Source organism: Branchiostoma belcheri, unplaced genomic scaffold (genome assembly GCF_001625305.1).
Source record: "Branchiostoma belcheri isolate BF01 breed outbred unplaced genomic scaffold, Haploidv18h27 scaffold22, whole genome shotgun sequence".
Taxonomy (NCBI): domain Eukaryota; kingdom Metazoa; phylum Chordata; class Leptocardii; order Amphioxiformes; family Branchiostomatidae; genus Branchiostoma; species Branchiostoma belcheri.
In genome coordinates this window covers 2,379,810-2,401,891 of record NW_017803713.1, presented here as the reverse complement: position 1 = coordinate 2,401,891, position 22,082 = coordinate 2,379,810, and the positions used below count along the sequence as shown (strand labels likewise).

The 22,082-nt window shown below is 40.6% G+C and overlaps 4 protein-coding genes across 5 annotated transcripts in view; 1 reads left to right on the top strand and 3 right to left on the bottom strand.

Moving 5' to 3' along the window:
• Positions 1 to 2,629, bottom strand: part of LOC109470136 (anaphase-promoting complex subunit 1-like) — a 25,122-nt gene extending 22,493 nt beyond the window's left edge. Inside the window, exons 1-7 of the mRNA XM_019768918.1 lie at positions 2,565 to 2,629; positions 1,961 to 2,193; positions 1,413 to 1,565; positions 1,108 to 1,168; positions 838 to 935; positions 582 to 661; positions 133 to 358 (exon numbers count right to left, since the gene is read on the bottom strand). Of these exons, the coding sequence (XP_019624477.1) occupies positions 133 to 358; positions 582 to 661; positions 838 to 935; positions 1,108 to 1,168; positions 1,413 to 1,565; positions 1,961 to 2,140 (798 nt within the window). The 5' untranslated portion in view covers positions 2,141 to 2,193; positions 2,565 to 2,629. The remainder of the gene's footprint in view (positions 1 to 132; positions 359 to 581; positions 662 to 837; positions 936 to 1,107; positions 1,169 to 1,412; positions 1,566 to 1,960; positions 2,194 to 2,564) is intronic.
• Positions 2,630 to 4,636: 2,007 nt separating this feature from the next.
• Positions 4,637 to 8,632, bottom strand: LOC109470250 (ADP-dependent glucokinase-like). Its single transcript, XM_019769113.1, has 6 exons — positions 8,366 to 8,632; positions 7,392 to 7,499; positions 6,459 to 6,649; positions 6,124 to 6,220; positions 5,661 to 5,797; positions 4,637 to 5,516 (listed from the first exon to the last, which is right to left on the bottom strand). The coding sequence occupies exons 1-6, from the start codon at positions 8,596 to 8,598 to the stop codon at positions 4,849 to 4,851; spliced, it is 1,434 nt and encodes a 477-aa protein (XP_019624672.1). The 5' UTR covers positions 8,599 to 8,632; the 3' UTR covers positions 4,637 to 4,848.
• Positions 8,633 to 9,346: 714 nt separating this feature from the next.
• On the bottom strand, positions 9,347 to 21,034 carry LOC109470267 (calcineurin subunit B type 1). Of its 2 annotated transcripts, none has more exons than XM_019769149.1 (6): positions 20,916 to 21,034; positions 16,820 to 16,856; positions 14,307 to 14,483; positions 13,407 to 13,466; positions 12,078 to 12,262; positions 9,347 to 11,592 (listed from the first exon to the last, which is right to left on the bottom strand). In XM_019769149.1, exons 1-6 carry the CDS (start codon positions 20,916 to 20,918, stop codon positions 11,545 to 11,547), a joined length of 510 nt encoding a protein of 169 aa, XP_019624708.1. In that variant the 5' UTR covers positions 20,919 to 21,034; the 3' UTR covers positions 9,347 to 11,544. The 2 variants fall into 2 exon arrangements, with proteins under 2 accessions (XP_019624708.1, XP_019624707.1); XM_019769148.1 differs by lacking the exon at positions 13,407 to 13,466 and adding an exon at positions 13,553 to 13,612 and having other exon boundaries at positions 20,916 to 21,032.
• Positions 21,035 to 21,373: 339 nt separating this feature from the next.
• Positions 21,374 to 22,082, top strand: part of LOC109470270 (elongation factor 1-gamma-like) — an 8,879-nt gene continuing 8,170 nt past the window's right edge. The window contains exons 1-2 of the mRNA XM_019769151.1: positions 21,374 to 21,493; positions 21,643 to 21,801. Coding sequence (XP_019624710.1) covers positions 21,482 to 21,493; positions 21,643 to 21,801 — 171 coding nt within the window. The 5' untranslated portion in view covers positions 21,374 to 21,481. The remainder of the gene's footprint in view (positions 21,494 to 21,642; positions 21,802 to 22,082) is intronic.

Here is a 22,082-nt window from a genome sequence, read left to right as displayed (position 1 = left end):
TTAAACCACACTTGAACGTTGTACAAGGCTAAAGTAGGTAAGAAATAAATAAAGACCTTTTAAATCAAAATTTTGTCTTGACACGTTTTGGTAAACTGTACAGGCTTAATAAAAATATCTCTTAATACACACCTCGCTCTTAGCTGTCCTCAGAGCCCAGACAGAGTGGACACCCAGAACTGTGTCATAGGTCATCACGAGAGAGGGGTCAGCACTGGTAAACACCACATGCTGCATGGGGTCATTAACATACGATAGTTTCCCAACACCAAGCGGCCCTCCGTACTTGCAGACGACCGGGCATAACTCGTCCAGTGGGTGACACATGCTGAACAGCTTGGGTAAGGCCTCCGAGCCCCTGGTTGGGAAGTTCAGATATGGTGAACATGACATCTAGCAGATCACAAAGGTACTGCATCATGTCATTCTTTAGGGAAGTTCCTTTCAATCTACTAGTACATGTACATTGTAACATAATGTTGTATGTAACCTACTTGTTTTATCAGACTATGACTGGAATTGACCATTAGTATAATATTCAGAAAAATAACCTAGCCAAATAAAAATTCATTGATACACACCTTTTAGGACTAGTTATTTCTGCCTCTGAGATACTCCTTTCAAACAGTAGCCCATATTTAGTAGACCATGTGTGTTGTGCCTGTAGGGATATCCAACAAAAAAAATGGGAAGATATCCTGCCAATATGCCTGTAAGGTGTGACAAAGTCTAAACATGTAGTCAGGAGAGATTCCCTATAGTGCTACATGTTGCGCTTTGAAAAAGTCATTGCCGAGTATGTAATACAAAAACGATGTTTGAGGCATCGTAAGTCACCTGAAACTGCAGTGGTGCAATGTACTCCTCCCCCTCCTTGGTGTAGATGTTGACACAGCTAGTCTCCACAACAGCAATACCTGACATCACTTTTTTATCTATGGAACAGTCAGACAGCAATGATCAGATTCAGATACAAATACTAGTAAGTAGTATAGGTATATAAACCAGTGCATCACAACAATAATCTTTTCCTCTACAATCTATGAATGATTTAAGTTGAGTTAAATGTGACTGAAAGTGAGTCTTTTACCGAGACACTTTTCTCACCTGACTTCTTGACTGGTTTGTTTGCCTCCATACGAGAAAATTCAAATCTGCACCACAAGGCCTGCAGTGGATGGAGTGGAGAGGTGAACACAACAACATCACAAACTAGTATGGGTAATGATCATCTTCAAAGTGAATGAACCAAGTAGAACCATACCTTGACCATGTTTTTAAGAGTATTGTCATGCCAGTGTCCAGTAACTTACACAATGTTACTCAGATTGTACTCACATACTCTGATGTGATGTGTTATGCCACGTGACAGTTTTCTTAACAAGTGGTAGACACAAGTTCTCATGACATACCTCCTGGACTGGTGAAGGAACAGTGAATGACCTGATGACCATCCTGGTGGCACTCTGTCCTCCCCTGCTCCATACCACAGTGTTCCCCCTGGTGTACAACTCCTCATCACACACCTCCCCATCCCCACCAGCCTGCAGGGTCCATAACTCCTTCTGATGGGGGAAAATAACCAGCATGGCACACTCTAATGTCTACTCCTCTGAATTGAGTTTGAGTTTTAAGCTTTGTTTATGGTCATGACAACTTTCTTTGTGGTTCTTCATTCTGGAAAAATCTTACAGACGAGTGAGTTGTGGGTCATTCAACCTGAGAAAGGAGGTGCAGGCATCCTAAAATATGGTGAATCGGTATTACTTTGTTATTGAGGTATGAGTAAAGTTCCTTTAGTCATTATGTACAAACTCAGTAACTAGAGACTGTAAGATGTTAAAACAGAAATACTGGACCCCAAATATCTCTTTTCTTACAATATATAAGGTTTAACATCCCATCCCGTCACCTATTTACATACCACATCCTTCAACAAAGCCCTGGTAAAAATCCCCACCTTGGGCGTGTCTGCCATGGAAACCTCGCTGAATGACTTGATGGGAACACCGTGTTCCCGGATGGACGTGCCGTCCAGCGTTCTGGTGGGGGAGGGCGGTGCGAAGCCATCAGGGTGGCAGGAGGTGTACTCACGGCCGAAGGGCACAAACTCCTGTGGTTCTGATGCTGAGATGATCATCTTGTGGACGTCTCTTTGTGTTGTGACAGTCTAAATTATGTATGGAATCCGGCCTGGTAGAAAAGTGCAGGAAAAGTTATATTACCTGTACAATATCAAGGAGGTTAGGGACTATGTGGTACTTTTACTAAGGTGCTACATGTTACCGTACACAAGACAGGGAACTAAGGGAAGACTTCTAAGGAAAGGAGTAGTAGTCCTGGTGCTGTTGCTGTTCCATAAATTCATAATCTCCACAATAATTGTGCCCCCCTCCCCATCACAACGTGCCGTGTTGACGCGCAAATGCACAAAATAAGAGTAAAAAGACCTAATTTTGCTAATTCATGTCACGGATTAACATTGGTATGATCCAGCTATGGCTTCGTCCTTCTTAAGTTCTTACTTCTGAAAACGTAGCAGCAAATACAGGTAATTTTCTCACCTGAACATCAGTTCAAGTTTGGAGCAGCCATATTTTCCCGCGATCCAATCTGAGAGTTGTGCGCAGCGTTCTGCGCAGTGGGGTCAGCGACCCGGAAGTGAACCTGCGAGGAAATTCTCTAGCAGACGACACAACACAAAGTCTCCAGTAAATTACACTTCGTTTTACAGAGTTATCTCAAAGAGAGGGCAAAGGTGGTTGAAGAGCAATGTCCACGGCCATGACAACAGTAAGAAGTTGGTGGAGAAAGCAGTCTATCGTTACGTAAGGGCCCATCTTAATTGTATGTGCACGTGTTACAACATGTTATTAGACTCCAAGGCTAGGCTGTTGTATTGTTGTGCACTCCAAGCTGTTTTAACACTGATTACTTTGCTGTAGAAAGACTCTAGGGGTTTGTTAAGTCTAAGGAATCTTGATTTGAGTCGTAGAATGTCCGTATGACTAGGAAAGGTCTGACAGGAATGAAGGGAAACATGCCTTTTCCATAAACATTTGACATGAAAATGGTTGCTGTAAATATTATCAAGGACATTAGTAATGTCCTTGATATTATATACTTCATTCAGCAAAAAGTTGAAATATACCTGTACTATATATACGGCATGTTAAATTCTCTAAATTCCCTATGTCTTTGGGAGGTAATATAGCGTTCTCTCCACCACTTCAATCCTCAGACTGATGATTTTGTTTCAATTTGTTTCTTCAGGAAAATTTCTTGTGGTATCATTGGAGCTGCCTTTGCTGCATACCTTGTTGGTATAGACATCAGTCCTGGAAACTACTACCGCAGGAAAAAACTGGCAGAACAGGCAGAGCAGAAGGCAGAGCAGCACAGACAAGAGACAGTCAGCACACCTGTCAGTACTGGCAACTTTTCTTTCTAACAATTTTACTTTCACTCAGCTAAGCATGCATTTATTCAGTAGTAGCATTAACGTAGAATATTGTGTATGTTTGCATTGAGAAAGTAGATGAAGGCTTGAGAGGCCATACTACAGTCACATGAGTCCTTAAAATAACGTCAAAAATTTAACATGTTTTTACAGCAGTCCTTTGATGCTCAGTTTTAGTATGAGTCATATGAGTGACATACAACTTTTTTATGGTCACTGAGCATTGCATTGAAGATCATTTACATAGTTTTGAATAGTTAAGAAAATTTAACAGCTTTTTTTTTTTTACAATTTCCAGAGGAAAACAACAAAATGGGACACTTGATGGAACAATGAGGATCTTGGTGCAAAGAACTGGATCTCACACTGGAGATATATTACTAATGTTTCGAAACAGACATTCATCTCACAGTTTCAACAAGCTATATGCATTTTGCCAAGACTCTCTTGTGGGCTCAATTGTTATGTACAACTATCACAATGTTTGATGTACTCATGGACGTGTTACTTTCATTGTGTAGTGTTTGACTATCATTTATAATAAAGACACTTTGGAAAGGTATTGAATTTATTGCTGTGATGATAACAAATACAACTTTTGCACAACGGTATGAAAGAAACAGGCACAAAATTTGCACTGTGTTCTTGTATGATATAGAATTATTATGTTCTGTTAATAGATAACAAAGACAGACTCCATATCCCTTTTGGAAAAGATAGGATGGTACAGGTTAGAAAACAGTAGTCCAGGGGAGCACTGTCTGAAACTTTTCTTGCCCTGTTTTTTCACCAAATTTCTGTGCATCATCCCAAATTTTCCACTTCTACTTCCTTGCATTACAATTCCACTTATCAGTTCTTTGGAGTTTCTTTTTTGGCAGCCCTCTTTGTCTTTGGAGATTTGAAAAACACAAGTCCTGTGTCTGAATTAATCCCTGCAAAATGAAACACATGATTCTTACTTTGTACACACACTGTAATTGTAACAGTATTGATCCCTGCAAAATAAAACACATTGCAGTCTACATTGCACTGTCCTTAGCCTGTAAATTTGCAGGTTGCATTGCAATGACAAAATGCAACTGCCTACTAAGTACCACTTATTTTGAAACTTGAGTAAAATATTTACTCTTCTAAAACATAAGAACAGCAGTCTTATCACAACACAGATACTGGTTAATAACACATAAATATCAAGACATTGACTAAAAAAACATCATTTTTGGAATTACACATATTCCACAAACAAGATATGGTTGCTGTTCTGTATGCTGTTAAACAAATGCATCCAAAATTTATCCTATTATTCAGGAATGAAACATCACAAGATGTTGATGATTTTGGAGTTGATCATTTTGAGCCCAAGCGATTCCCACAAAATCAAGGAGCTAAATCTGCAGAACAAGTCCTGCAGACGAGATGTTGTCCCCTCCCCCTGCAGTCTGTCGCACTTCAGTACACACCAGCACAGGTGCAATACAGATCTCATAATCATGTTCCTCCCAGCAAGACACCGGCCGGTTTTCTTTAAAAGGGATCCTCAAGCTTCCCTCCTTCCGACTGGTGGAGAAGGATTCATCCATGAGTACTGTCGCCTTCCCTAGATCAATCTTCGGGGACCCACACACATGCCTGTTAGCTGTCAGAGAAGCCTTGGCTGCAGCGGACATGGTGTTTTTCCAACCTGAGTCTTTCTTTGTCATGATTGCCTGGAAAGCAAGTGTATGAACATGCAGGCGGGACAGGCGACGTTTGGACCCGCCAGCATCAGCCTTCTGAAGGGTTGCCCAGACCTTTCTCATGTGGTCCAGCACAGTGGCAACACGGGGCACCGGGTCCGAGATAAGCGTGATCTTCCCACCATGCAGCATGCTGTAGAGGTTAGGTAGTTCCTGTTCATTCATGCCAAGGGAGTCCATGTAAGGGACAATGTACTTCAACACTTCCTCAAACAGTGCCTGCTCGGTGAAGGAGGCCAGCTCGAAGTGTGTCTTCTGCTCCACAGGGATGGACACCAACATCTGCTGCAAGAGCTTCAGCCTGGATTCACGCTCACCTAGCAAATTAAAGAATTTTGGATCAACAAAACAGTATTTGTACTGTGTCAGGGTATAGGAACAAAGTCAGCTACATGTCTAACAAGGCAGCATATACCAGATAAATATACAGTAAGAGGTTTCTAACCATGATTGTACCCTACCTGCTGAGAATGGGAAGTTGTCCATCATCTGTATCCCCCCTACCACCACCAGAGAGGGATTGAAGTCCTTCAGCATCTGACTGAAGCTCTCCAGAGAGTTCAGGCTTGGGTTGTTCCTGTCACTGTGGACAATGAACCTGCAGACCAGGGAGACTCTGCTTACTATCATATGATACCGCAAGGGTTACCTTGTACTGGCTTATTGGCCTATTACAATCTAAATAATGACTTGACACGAATCTCTTATATGATACCTATGTCTTGTATGATACCTCTGTATCTCTAAAAAGAACCACCTCTCCCAAAGCCATATTGAAAGTCCTAACACAATATATTGGGGAATTCATTAATTTTACCTATGAAACAAAGAGCAGCTACGAAGATATGTAATAGAGATTGTCCCCATTCATTAAATGGCAAAATGTAACATTACATGTACCATCTCCAACAGCCTATCACCTACCTGTTAGCCCTGGGTGAAATGTACTTTCCCCAGCTGCTCTGCCGTGGGTATTCCAAGATCAAGTGGATGTCATCTTCTTCTATTTCTTCACCCGTAACTTAAAAAGAGATAAACAGAAAAAAGTCAGCAAATTTCACTGCTATCATACCCTGTAAACTGGAGACCAGGAAGGATGATGAAAGTGTGGTTATGGGGCAAATGGAAAAAATCATGACAATTATTGGGTCATATGAAGCCCCACGTGTACTTTACCAGAGCCTTCACAGCATACTAGTAACTGCTACTTGAGTGTTGATGTAATTACATGTAACGTTACATCATCACAAGCCCCTTACCTGTAATTCCTTCCCTCATCACTTCTTTAAGATTGGAGCTGAGATGTGCCCCCAGAAGGACGTTACAACCTTCAGCAGCAAACCTGTTTGCCATGACAGGTGCATTCCCACCAAGTTCAAACCTTGCATTGGGCATTTTGTAAACAATGTCCATGAGGTCTCGAAACAGGGTGGTATTGTCCATATATCGTCTGGAAATGAGGAAAAGACATTATCTGTGAGTGTGAGGTCTTAAATGGCAAATCTCTAATATGCTTACAGTTTGTATTGATCAATTACATGTGCTGTCTACTTGATCTCCTGCCTTGATTAATTGATTGTGGTAAGCTAATTGTGTGGAATCTGGAAGGACTGGCTGTTTTACATGTAAAAGGGTACAAGCTACTTAGGCCGTGTTTATGTGAAGTCACCCAAACCGTGATTCGGGTAACTCACATTCCTCACATCTGTCCCACGTGCCACACACTCCTGTGAAACCGTGTCCGATCACAATTCGCTAGAGCTACATTTATTGCTGTTTGATGATAACACGCAAGGTGGCGTGTCATTAATGTCAGAGGTCATTGACCTGCTTGCTGATGCCCCCCTCCAGCGTATCTCGGCCAAATGCCGACGTGGTCCCGCCAGAGGCGGTGAAGCTTGCCCTAGAATGGACACATTATTTGACCATTTAAAAGTAATACACATGTACTGCTCTTTAAGTTGCTGCCACGTAAAAGTTGGTATTGCATTATGCATATAAATAAAGAAATATCACCCCGTAATCCATGACCAGGCAAAGTTACATTGAAATCACATTGCGTTCAGACGCAAATTGCAAAGCGGGAAAACTGATTCGAAACCACCTCTAGAAGTGGCCGCCTTGGGTGACTTCACATAAACATGGCCTTAGTATGCCCCATGTACAGTAGTTTGTAATTTTTGCTGACTCACTCTGCAGCAGCCCCATGGTTGAAAAAGTAGGCAAACATCTGTGCCAGCTCCTGGTGGTCATGGATGGAGTCATAGTGGGCAGTCAGGGCTGGAGGGGTCAGGTTGTACCTGTGGAGGAGACAGCCATTATCACATTTATATCATAATGACTAGACAACATTGAGATGAATGGCAGGACGTCTTGTTTACTATGGATGAGTTATGAGATCTTGAGCTTGTTACTTTGTTGTGCCAAATCGTTTCAACACCCAAACTTCACATATAAATCAAGCCAATGTTAAATTTATCATCACCAATTTTCAGACATTGTTACTTCTTTCTTATCATATGTCTGTAACTCTATCACCTATTCAATTACATTGTTGTACATGTATCTTGAAGACAAATGGGTGGGGAATGGGTGGTGCCATGATGTTGTCACCTTTTTCTTCATAAGGATCTATCAACACAATTACAGAGGAACAGCATACCTTACTACACCACTCATCATTCTATGATTATATAGACTCAACAACCCCAGTGCAACGTTACACCATATATATTTTATAGACTCTATTTTAATCTTCGACATCATGATCAAATTACACCTCAAACATGTCAAAGCAAAGGTCATTGCCCTTCCAATTCATAGTGTCCCTTTTTTATGTGGTTGAATTACCAATTAATTCTCATTAGACCTTTGACCACACATTCCTTTGATACTTTATCATGTTCATGGGAATAAGTACAACGAAATTAAGACAGTTGTCTGTAGAATTGAGGTCGACCATAACGAACCCTTCTTTGCTGATTCGATGCTGATTCACCTGTTTTATGGATTGGTGTTATAACGTTGTAGATTTTATTTTGCACTGTTCAAATATCTCCCTACTTTATACATGACCTTAATGACAGTCAACGCCTGTAGCCCGGGTGTGATGAGCTGAGCTGACAAAGACATCAGAACTGAAAACTGGCTCTAACCGGTCTCCTACCTGTCAAATAGCTCCAACGCGTCGACGAAAGCGTCCTGGCAGGCCCCGAGCCCCACCGCCACCCGCGGCCTGGACGCCAGGCTCGCCTTCTTCTCTGCCTTCAGCAGGGACAGGAGGACTTTTTCGAGCCTGTTCTGCAGGATTGCATCGTTTGGTTGCCGCACGTAGTATACTGCGGCGATCAGAACTAGGACAGAGACGAACCCGCCGACAACCGACCCAGTGGAAGCCATCTTCACCTGCTGACGTGACAGGGCGAGTCCATTCCACAAAACGGGGGTGTAAAATACTTCAGGAACGTTCTGGCGTAGCATTTCACATTTGGGCGGCCGGGAGATTATCACGTTCTATACAGTAATCATTTAAGCAGTTAAAATACTTTTTTTGGAAGGAGGATGGGGTGTTTCGTTTCACTGTCTCCACAGGCACAAAACTCACCACCCCCTTCAGAAGAAATATACTGTTTTGCACCTGTTTCTTCCCTAGGGAACCTGAAAGCTGGTGTCATGCTTGTTCCAAGCTCAATGATGGAACGAAATTTGATGGGATTACAGCTCATTTCAAGATTGCTGAAAAGTTCATACAAAAGCCCGATCTGATTATGGCGGTTCTATTTGGAGTGACACTTTTTAATCCGACACAACCATCCTGTATACATTGTATTATGGTACTTAAATAGAAGTACCCAAACGTATTAATAAAGTGGTATTCCTTGTATTGTTGACCCATGGTATTGTACACCTGAATGTTCTCACTAGTAGCATTTCTGTGTGACCATGTTCATTTGGTAGGTGTGCATGTTTGTGTGCTGCAGTGCCTGCAATGGACTGTGCGGTAACACTAGTATCTGTATCAGTATTGCTATGTTGAACTTCCATTAAATCTAAAATCTGATCCATGCTTTGGTTTTCTAAATTTTCCTTGTGAAATGATAGTCATATATAGAGTAACATCACAAAATAAAATCACACCACCCTTTTGACCAGACAAATCACTTTTACTTTTTGTATTAGAATTAAAGTATTACAATTATTTGTTTATTAATCAATATTCTCTTCTCTTGACAATATGAAGCATGCAAGTCTGACTACATATATAATTTTCTCTTCTGCCAACCTTGCTGCCACCCCTGCTCTGTTCAAGATGGTCTTTCCTGCTTTACCAAGGAGGGTTACTATTAAGCTCCTTGGTTTGGCAAAGCTGGAATTCAGGGACTTCCAATCTTAGTTTATTTCTTGTGTGTTTTGGAGCCAGTCTGGCATCTAGCCATGGTTACCACGCTGCTCTGAGGCTATGGAGGAAATGCATCAATGCTGTATTTTCTGCAAGCAGATAACTTCCAAAATGCTTCTCTGGAAAGAGCTATAGATGCCAATGTAATAAAAGACGACAAGCCCATGAATTCCACTTTTGCCCCCCGTAAAACTTGTTTGGTTGTAGAAACGTCATTCAGGTTCAGTCACTGCCTCGTGTTTTCCGTATAAACAGCCCATGGCAAAAGTGGTTTCAACTGCTATATTAAAGTTGTCAGCGTACTTGGGAGAACAGTTTCTAGGTTATACAGGACAGCGGCACTGACACGCACAATATATACAAACATTACCCTAACCACAAAGTTAACATTAAGTTCAGAAATACCCTCCACCATCAAATTCTACTCATAACATTCCACAATACTGAATTCAACAAAACAATACTTCCTTGACAAGCCACAAATGACCAAAGGAAATTTACAAACTAAGTTATTGTTTTTTGTATTATTATATACAAAAAATGGTGATTTCATGTAGTGCACACTTTTTGAGGGATATGTCTTAGGAATTGAAAAAAGCACATTTGGATTGAGCAAATTTGAGCGTTTCAGCAACATTGTCTTTTAGGTAGGTTAAAATGCGTGATACATTCTATAAAATTTGTCTTGTGACACAGCACAACTATTCTCTTCAATGCTGGAAGTATGTACGCATTATGTTAACAAACTGTCTCACAGTTACCCAGATTCTCTCGTGACATTGGAACTACTGGATGTCCACAGATGGTGGTAGAAAAACGTCCATTGGAAGAATCTAACAAGTAGTTATCAACTGTTAATAGTGGTGCTACTCACGATTGTAGATATGCATTTTCCATAGCAAAGTAAGATATTGCTATAACAAGGTCTGCAACGTTCATCTTTCCACTGTGCCCTTCTACAGTTGAAACTGTCTTCATAGCCAGGATAATCTACTTGGCACTCAGTAATGACTACTGGTAATACATGTAATTTACAACAAAAACCATCCTTCCCTGCCTTTGCCCAGACTGCCGACTAAAAACCTAAATGTTATAAATCTATATTGTTGGATTCGCACACCACAGGGAGGTTAAGACTGTTGATTCATAACATTTTTGAGGACTTTTGAAACAAGTGGCTTCTGTTACCCAAACAAATATGCCAAGCTCCAGATTATAGATGGTCAGCTGTTTGGTTGTCTAGATCCACCTGGAAGGTGTTCAAGACTAGCCAACTGCTCAACCAGGGACTCTCACTGCAGTATGATGAAATACTGGATACTACTAAATGTGAGGGGTACTTGGATTGAGTTGTTCTATAGTACATGTAGTCCCAAGCAGCCACTAGAGCATTGGCATGCAGGATGGGAAAGGGTCAAAGTGTTCTATTTCAGCAGGAATCAGTCTTGATATCAAAGCAGTTTCCCAGTAGCAGAAAACAGCATTGATTTCAAGCCTTATGTGTAATTGGATGGTGAACAAAGGCTAACTTAATGTGAGATTTAAATCTGTTTTCACACCCAAGCACCCAACCATACATAGCTTGGCAAGTCAAGTAACTGTATTGCTTTAAAACTTTGTCTGCAGGTATCTAGACATTATACCCTTCGGGAGTTCCTCACTACATTTTGAAAACTTCCCATTAGCACAACAGAGTATATCCTGTGAAATTTCAACCTGAGACATTTCTTTATCGTCAGAGTAGTCTTGGTGGCCTCCCCAGATTGGAAAACAACATAAATTATGCAGCAACAATAACATGTACCAAATGACATGTACAACAGAAACATAAAGCTTACAGAACCTTTGTGACACCAGTTGCAAGGATGACAGAATACTGTACAAAGTTGAGAGTTACACAAAGTTGGTTTAGTGGGTGAAAGAGCTGAACATAAAACTGTTGAGTATTACACCTCGACCACCATCTTCTTGTGGATATCCATACTTCCAACGACCTGGAACAGAAAGAAGGTAATGGATTTTGGACAATGATCTGATTTGAAAGCTACTTTATCCATGTACATTATCTAACATCAGCATCAGAATTATTACACATGTACATAGCATTTTCATCCCACTAATTCTACTGTCATTATAAGTCCAAAGAACTTGATCTCATGGGAGACATCAGGATATTTTATAACACACTGTGACATATATGTGTGCATGAGGAGCTTGGTAAATTGCTTTGACTCATTACCAGGCTGTGGGCTATTATCTAACATTTGTCACCAAGAGAAAATATATATTTTGAAAGGGTTGACGAGGGCCATAATAAATGTATACATGGATAAAAATGTATGAAATCATGAATGATTACTGAAAGCATAATCACATTGTCCTTGTAAATAGACAATTCAGTATCTAGTTAAGCACACTACATGTACTAGAAACAGGCTGGTGAAACAAGTGACATATTGGTAAGCTGGCAGTTACTCACTTCACAAAATTCTTCAAACGAAATCTTCCCATCACCATCCTTGTCTGCATTGATGATGGTTTTGTCGACGATCTGCTGCAGCTGTGTGTCCTTCAGGTTGCTGCCCACCATCATCTTCAGCACCTGGAACAGCTCTCCGTTCGAGATGTACCCATCTTTGTCCATGTCATAAATCTTAAAGGCAACTGTGGAGATAAGGCATAGTTCCAAATACATGTACCTTAAAGTTAACTAGCCATGGTTGGGCAACCCTAGGGAAGAGCTACCTTGCTCAGTGCTATATTTGGATCCTTGTAATAATGCAATGTGATGAAGAGTTTTAGATGCAACTACATGTATTACTTGACACTACATAACTTAAGTGCCCACTGTTGGGACACAGGACTGTAGATGTCCATGTCATAAATCATAAATGGTATTGTATGTGAAGTACATCACTCCTTCTGCAGCCAAAATTGCAAGGAGCTAACAGCTGAGTCTGGGGCAGCTGCCATATGGTGCAAACTCAGGTGGCCTTAATATGGAAGTGCCGGTATGTGCACAAGCCCAAGGATGTCCTACTCAACTGATAAATGTTTAAAGGCAACTGTAAGGGACATAGGGTTGAGAAAGTCTATCCAGCCATGGTTATAAATTTGGATAACATGGCTAACAAGTCAGCTCACTCAAGCTGTTACTTATGGCTCCTCCTTGCAGTCATCAAACATCCAACAAAACTATTCAACCAACACAAGTAAATTTGTACCATATCACAATGTTGCACATCAGAGATGCATCCTGTTTATTTCATATCTGGCAGCTTTCAGAACATTCCAAGGAAAAGTTGTGTAACCTGATTAAACTCCATTTTCTTGTTAGACAATTTGTACCAATGACAACATACTGTCTATTCAGTCTATAAGTTCCAGTGGTTTGTCCTGGTATTTTGTGACAGGTGTAGAAAATATGACTTGGTATCATATGCCAATGAGAGTTCACAAACAATATCTTAAACATAGTTATAATCAAGATGCATAGAACATAACATAAGACAGACAAAGCAACAGTGCAGAGCTATCATTATATCAATAACAAGGCAAGTGCAGCATGCAAATTGTGAGAAAATATGCAACAAGACGAAAAGTACATGACTGTGGAAACACAAAGGAAAGAACTGGGTGCTTGTTGATTAGAAAGTAAGGTCAGTGAATTGAAGGAGACAAGTGCGGGTGGGCCGAGGGTCTAGCTACATGTACCATCACAGGGGCTGACATCATCTCTACAAAGCTACCACTACGAGCGCTACATCTACGGTGCCGACAACGAAACACCGCCTTGTCCCGTACTTACATCTGAGTTTTGACTGCTTGTCGCCTTTCACACTAAACTGCGACATGCCCTCTATAAACTCTGCATGAGAAGGAGAAAGAAGGCAGAAAAAGGTGTAGTGTGGAAAAAAAGGAAAAGCTGCATGCCAACCCAACCTATATACTCACATCTTAGCTTGGTGTTCTTATCTCCCTTCATACTGAACTGCGACATTCCTTCTATGAATTCTGCAGGCGGGAGAGACAAGTCATGGTTAGGCCTACCTCTACAACAAACACCTGACACCAGTCACTTTTAACTTGAAAATGTCCTAATTTCACATATTGGGTTAGTAAATTTCAACTTGTGTGAAGTCTTTCAAGTTTATTTGAAAGAGCATGTTATGCTTTTTATAGACATGTAGATACATTTGTATTTCACTTTGATGATACGATACGGATCCAAAATTTCAAGTATCTCTGGATTCAAAGTGACCAATGTAAAGGTGCATTTACACAAACATAAACGTTGACAGCTTTGGAAGGGCCTGTTGTGCTTGGAGCAAACACTGAAAACTTTAAACACAGGAAAAAGTTATGACAATGGAAAATACAGAACAAAACTCATTTCAGATACAACTTCAAATATTTCACGTAAACAGCTGCAGTCCAAGAGGAAGTGGAGTTACTTGCGCAGCAAAGGATAATTCCTCCCTTACAATATAACCTGGCATCATACATAAGGAACAGGTTGTTTTATCTTACAACTTCAAGTAGTGTAGTATTTTCCTGTCTCATAAAAATGGGGAGAGTTGAGCAGTTTCAAAAATAAAGAAACTTTCAAAACTCCTGATCTCCTTTGTGCTTCTGTTATCCTTAATTTCCTACATGTATTGTTCATGTGCAATGACGACAACGCTACCATCCCTCTCCTGAAAGATACCTTTAAAGTCCACCTCTCCATTGCCGTCTTGGTCGAAAATATCGATGACCCGTTGGACTAGCGGGTTTTGCTGCAGCTCTGGTAATGACATGAACTCCTCAACCGATAGAGACCCAGAGTTGTCCAAGTCCAGCTTCTTAAACCGCTTCCCTAACCTGCGGATTTCCTCCGGGTCGACTGAAGGAAAGAAAGAACGTGTCAGTACAACAATATCAGCAGGAAAACATTGACACAAGGCTCACTCTCACACAGCACAAATCCATGCAAGCCACCTGTGATAAAATCACATAAACTGTCTTACTTAATTAAAAAAAGAAATGCTTCTTTAAAATATAGCCATTGGAAAATGTTTGTTTGAAAGTTTGCCATCAGTGAGTGAATACCAGAAGACCCAGTTTTCCCTTCTCATGCATCATGTACTTGTTTGATGTTGACCAAGAAACCGAGTAGGTGTGCTCTTGTCTAACATGCATCTTTGCCTGGTCAGTGAGTAGGGTAGAGCAGTGTTTTGGTGCAAAGGTTTTGTTGTTGTTAAAGCATACAAAGTAATTCCTGGCCTGGTCCTTCTTCATCTTGTAGGGAAGTTAAAGGGTAAAGAGACATGAACACTGGTAAGCTCTTATTGAAACATGTTGGTAAAAGTGTAGTCCTCTGTATGAAAGGGAGAACAGCAAGTTACAATGGTTCATATGCTTTAAGTATGCTACAGAAGAATGTACAAAATACACGATTCACGATTTACTGTTGCTGTATTGTGATGATTGTTGTCATCAGAAAGGGAAATGATTTGTATACTGTATGTCAGACCCACTTAATCTTCATTTTCTGTAGTAAGATGTGCTAATCTGAAATGTGACTTCCCTTACCATAGTTACCATTACCTACATCAGTTAAATAATCATGTCAGTTAATCTTTAATGTTGGTGTTTCTATCACTTTTCTGCATGGTTACAATAAGTTAGCTAGTGTTTTGTAATGCAGAAAGCTGTTCTACTTTCTAAGTGTTATGTCAAAGGTGAGCAAATTTTGATCCGGAAAGTGGTCAGAATTATTTGTCTTCTTGGCAGTTTAAAACATCATGGGACCTTTTGCACAGGAGGGAGGAAATAAATATTGGATGGGGCAGGTGCAACATTAGCTGAATGGACTTTACAAAGGGACCACAGCCAAAGACCTGCCCCCCATGGGTTTCCATGTATTGAATGCCAATACCTGCTATATGATACTTGAGAGTTTATACTGTAAACAGCTATTTTCTATGTTCTAAAACAACAAAGAAAACTTTTTTCTCCTCCACTACAGATTACATAGTTTACAGATACACTGTAGTTGAGCTGTTGAGGATGTTACCAAATGAACTGTTGTGCAGATACATGTACAAGAAAAGTTTACACTACAGTTCGAACATTCAGAGCTTCTGACCCCTCTTTTTCTACTGACCCACTTCTTCTGTATGATTGCCCCCTGAGCATTGGTACAGTGTTGTCATAATTGTCTCCTGTGGTTTTGTCCTTCTGTATATACTGTTTATATGCCAACAGGGTCTGAAGACACTGTCTGTGAGATTTACCCTGGTCCTGGTAAAAAGATCATGAATTCTTTTGCCCAGGTAGTTGAAGCACAAGGACGATGTCCATCAAATGTGGGGGTCAGGGAAAAACATAATGAATCCTGTCTCCCACAAGTATCTCACAAGATGATTTGAACAGAATATTACACAGTAGCCAAGATGAAACAAAATAGCTTGACAGGGGGAAACTACTTGTTTTGTTAGCAAGGGACAAAGGTGGCATCTCATATGACAGTGTCCTTTGACAGACCGACAGTCACTACAGACCTATCTATTCTCATGGTCACACAGCTTCCTGTCTCTTGCTCATCCATGCATTACATTTGGACTGTTTTGCACATCTCAGCAGGGAGAGGGTTAATAATAGGTAGAAAACAGTATCAAGCTTTAATCCTGTATGACTTTGACACTTTCACAAGTTAGTCACTGAAATCAAATAACTTGTACCAACATTTACCCTCAGTCAACCATGATGAATTTTGAACCCTGATTGTTTACATAATCACATATAGATGACAATGTGTCAACTCAACCACCTGCTAACAGAAGGTAACTGTCAATGTGACTACAAAAGTTGCAACTGTAAAAACTCTATGGTTTTCTTTTGTAAGTGATAAATACTAGTATCATCGTCAAGATCTACTCTAATATACAATAAAACTACTGAAAAGGGATAGAATATCTATCGTAAAACAACACTGGACAAATCATGAACCTTCATTTGTGTCAGGCTCAAATGATGTGGAATGGTTCAGTTGATTTTTGTAGAAAGATTCAGTTGATTTATGATGCTGTACTACTAAAAGCTGTTATCACATATCACAAATGTCTCCTTTTTCAGGCTATCACATTTATAGAACTTTGCACACCATGCTGAAGTAAAATGAAATAGAATGTATCTCTTTTGACAGATACATGTAGAAAGGAAAGCTAGTATACTTACAGTGTGTACACATTTCTGGAAGGGATGATTCGTTCCCCTAGAGACAAAAATGAATAAACAAATCTGTTAGTTATGGACTTTCTGTATCTGTATCTGTGTAAGGCCTTTGCGTAAGGTCATGTCCTTTGTGTAAGGTCATCGACAGCATTTCATAATCACATTTCTAACACTGAACACATCTTAAAATCTAGACCAAAACCCAATAGTATTTCTTTAACAGAGTATTAGCAGTGTCACCATCTGAATCTAACCAAACGTTGTGCCTCTTTGAAACATAACTGACAAAGTAGAGTAAAACCTTTCTTACCTGTTACAACAATAGTGTCATTTGAAGTGCTTCCTTCCTTCCCAATGTTACGTTCATAAGCTAACTCCCCTTTACCAGTGTACGTGACAAGTCAAATCTTGGTCCAAATTGTCTGGTGCGGTTCGTGTCATGCGTACAGTGTGTACATGTGACATAATGTTTAATTAGCCCATAACCTGGACTGCGGAAGAACTGGGGGTCATCCATATAGAATTTCAATGAGGACTGTTCCATTCGTATGGTTCAGGGGGAATAAAAGGGAGGGAAAGGGAAGGTGTATTCAAAAAGACTTCTAACATTGACACCGGAGGGAGGTAAATAGCAATTTACCTATACCAGGCAATACCACATGATTATTATGTAAATAGGATGATAGAGAAATAGCCAATGTAAAAAAATTATTTGCTTTGCCCCGCCCCTTCAAAACTATCAATTCTCCTGGACCAATAAAAAGCCTAACCTCATCCCCAGTATGAATTTGGTGCCAAAGTCAGAAGTAGAAGGTCTCATTCATGAGTTTTTTCGATACATTAGAAACCATGCATTAATGACTGTCTTTCGAGGCCGTGTTCCCTATGATCCTACATTAAATGAATTGATATCTTTCATGCTATGTTAACAACACGTACTCTACGTCTCATTAAAAAATTGCCGACGACTTCTATACACACAATCCCTTTTTATGGGAATTACAAACTGCACTTAGCGGCTGCCCGCAAGAGGCTCTTCCGCACTGCAAACCTACGACCGCACAACTCACAACACTGGACTGTGCACGTCCGACCTAGCGCGCGGCTGCCAACAATTACGTCCCAATTTCATCAGTTCCAAACAAGCGTTCACCGCTTTGACGTTTTACGCCAGTTGGGCTGGCTAAAGGGAAAATTCTCACCAATAAAAACACACGTTCACACAGCCGTTTAGTTTTTGACTTGGTACTCTTTTAGGGGGTACACTCGGAGTAATACATGAATGAGACCAGAAGATTTTGGATGGAAGGTCCAGGTTCATGGCCTGCACAGTTCCAGTTTTACATGCTGGCAGCAGCCTGGCACTGTGTGAGATATGTTTGTATCTGCAGACCTGGGTGACATCTTTGACCTTGGGGGTCTTATGCTGAATTTTTAACCAGTAATCAAACTATCAATGTAATAGCATGATGGAGTGAATGTATTATACACAGTGACACTTTGATTAACATCCTGTTCCAGGTAGAGCAAATGTGACCATAAACCAAGCCAAATAAATAGATATATCAGAAGTCTATTTGGAAGGTAATTTTTACAGTAAGTCACTTTGTATGTTCCTGCAAATACCTATCAGAAAAGTTATTTGGATGAGCTAATTTCATGCTTGCCTGTCACTTTCACCTTGCGTGTATTCCTGCCATTACTTCTTCCAATATCATTTAGGTAATTGTCAATTTTGTGAAGCCAAGTGAATGTATTACTGCTAGAGGTCTCCATGAATAAATTTGTTAACATCTGACCATGTGCATCATGAAGTTATTGAGCCATGACACACAGGGCACCAGAATGTCGGATAAACCCCACAGTTTGAAGTACATACCCTTCAGAAATTATATTTTTTTCGATCTGCAGATCCACTTTTGCCAAGATGATTCTTATCATCATTATTCTTATGCTGATTGATATAACAAACTAAGAAACCTATTTCTATTTAGAATTTTTATCAATATTCCTGGGTACTGTTATTACTGAGAACATTTGTGTGTAAGGTCATCCTTTCTATGTCATGCTGGGATGGTCAGTAAATGGCAGCAGCTGTCAGCAAGGCTGGAATTAAATGGTAGTGGAGAACTGATGATAGGAGGACAAAACAGCTGACAAAACCACATCCAAAATTACTTGTACTTGTCAATTTCACTCCTTCAGGAAACTGGAATGGTCCGAGTGGTTCAAATAAGAAATATGACATATTGGACTATTGATGATCAGCAACTCTTTATCCTGCCCTTTTAGTATCTTCTTAGACTTTAGTGAAATAAAACAAAAACACACAAACATATGAACTAAAAATACTAGTAGACTAAGGCTTATCAACACCAAGCTGTTAAGTCATGTACTAACAGTACAAACATTGAACCAAAATGTGAATTATGTATTATGTAAAGCACACCAAGTAACTGTAGCAAATAGAAAGGGTCTCCAAAACACTAACATTTGAATTGTTATAGGCAATAAATGATTGACAAGCTAGGTATGACATAGTTTATAAAACCGCCAAAAATAAAATCATTCTTGTCAATTTACAATATTAGACTAGTATTGCCTTTCCAACAAAAGCGTAATATAGTCTCCCTCTTTAACTTGGAACATTATTGTTTGGATATAAAACAAGTACATGTGCTTATGATTTACTTAACAATTCGTCCTAGTGCACACCCCACAGAAAAACATATCAAAAAGTGACAATCGTATTGATTTGTAATCTGCTGCAAGAGTACTTTCCCTTTCGTACAGCTACTAGCCCGGTAAGCCAATACACTGTATGAAAGGGAAAGTACTCTTGCAGCAGATTAAGAGTGTCACTTTTTTTACATGTTTTTGTGGGGTGTGGGAGGGGCAAAGCTCTAATAGTCTAAACCACTTGTGCTACAGTTGGCATGGGAGTCATCAACCCTCTAAATCTGACAAATGCAAACTGCTGTTACACACAGATTCAGTTGTTTCAGCATTCATCAGCATAACATGCATGAAGTGACAATCGTAATCTGCCAAGTTGCAGCCGTCTTTTCTCCTCCCCCTCTAATCTTTATACACATGTACATCAGTTTGGCCTTTCCACACTTCATCCTGTCTGCTGAGGCATGGAGGCTCTCATGCAACTGATGACAGTTTGCCAGATTTTAGCTGCAAACCCTCTTATCCGGTTTGCTAGAGATGTGTGGATGTGGGGTGAAATGGGGTACTGTAAGGGGTGGAGGTAGATGTATGATGTGCAGATATCCACAGTTCACAATCAATATGGAAGTTTTACATGCAAGTCTGGAGCTGCCCTTTATCTTTTACAATTACATGTTGCTGTGTTGATGGGCTCCCTTCAAAATATTGTTTTTTCCAAGCAGTCAAAACCACAGATTTAATTTTCTAAAGGTTGATGTAAATCATGAATAAATAGATTATTTATAATTATTAAGGGTGTGCCCGTGGCAGTGTGTTGATCCCCAAGTGACTTTAGGTGACATGCATTAAAACTGTCACGAACCCCAACTAACATTTCCAACACGACTCTACCAAGATTGTACCTGTTGTTGTACAGATACTATAGAATCTACCGTGCATGCCCAGTCTACCGTGCTGCATCTTTAGGCTAGAAGACCACCATGTTTTAGTGGGATTCACAAATCAACGGGAACCAAACAGCGGTGATATGGGACTGGGGTGGGTCGGGCTCTAAATATTCACTGCCGGTATGTCAAAAATATACCGGTCGTCTCTCGGACGCTTCGTGCCTTCAGAAAACAGTAACCACCATACTGGATACGCTGTGCTGGGCATTTTTCTAGGATCTCCGGCCAATTGTTGATATGCCAGAGGGCGTGTTACGGACATAACATTGACCCGAATTTGTAAATCGGCCTGAAAATTTTCGAGAGCTTCACGGGTTGGAGATGCAAGACTGTCGCACTGATTATAGCGAGGATGTTACGCATGTTTGTCGGCGATAGCTCGACTAAATGGGCACTCCTTCCCTCAGAGCTGCCCTTGGGAATGTCAAGAAAAAATCTACAGACAAGAAATGCACGCAAAAAGCTCCGTTACTTACCATTTTGGCTAATTTTCTGCGGTTTTCTACCCTACGACCAGAAATCGATCCCTGTCCTCAGCAACCCCAAAATTGTACATCCGGGATATTGGGTATCCAAATATGGCTTGTAGCTGCTGAACGGCGACCTCTAGTGACTTCTCTGTAAAACGCACAGAGGCTTTCATTATAAATTTGACAGGATGTGACCTCACTGTCATACTTCGATGACCTTCGTTGTCGTAACCATCGAGGAAAATAAAAATTTATTTAAAATGACTGCAAAATCATCTACACGTTGATGGTGCAAACGGAGCTGATCCCCTCATACGACCTCAGATGACCTCACTCTCAGATGACCGGGTCATTTGGAATTACTGTCTTGCTGTCTGATCTTATCTGGCTTTATCTCCAAGCACATTGTTGAAGCAGTGAAAAGGTTACGCCCTTCCCTCCCAACATCTGCTTGAAGACATTGACTGGACTTTGTAACGACGTCCTCTGCTGGTTGCGTGCATATTGCAACTTGCGCAATCCACATTCCCTCTGGCGGCCGTCTGCGCATCCTCTTTCCCCCTGTTGCGGCAATGGCTTCTGGTGTAAGTCGAAACTCCTGTCCGAATCTCGAGCATCCTGCGTTAAAAATAATAGCAACTTCACACTTTGACGCTATTTGGTAAAGAGGAATTGTTGCTTTATGTGTTTGTGCCGATATTTTGCCAAATGTGTTTGAAATTGTGTTTTTTAGACGTTATATACCTACCCGGGTAACTTCCGGGCCTACAAGGCCCAGGTCGCCGCACAGTACAGCGGTGCCCAGCTGAACGTGGTCTCGGACCCACCGGCCTTCAAACTCGGCGAAACCAACAAGACACCTGAGTTTCTCAAGAAATTCCCAGTTGGAAAGGTACGTCAGTTGTTTAATTTGTTACATTCCATATTTTTCAGACAGCGAAAAATTGTTCAGCATGCAAATCACATGGCAGTTTTTTTTGTCGTCTGTACGTTCGCCACGTCAGTAAGTTTAGAGCACCACCACAGTCTGAAGAAATTATGGCGAGAACCGTGAAACGTGTTCGTGTGCGGCTTGTAATTGAAATACAGTTTTAATATTTCCCGGTGACACACTTGGTATCACCGTATGTCAAACATGAAAAATTCAAGTTTCTGGAACATACTTGAGTGTAT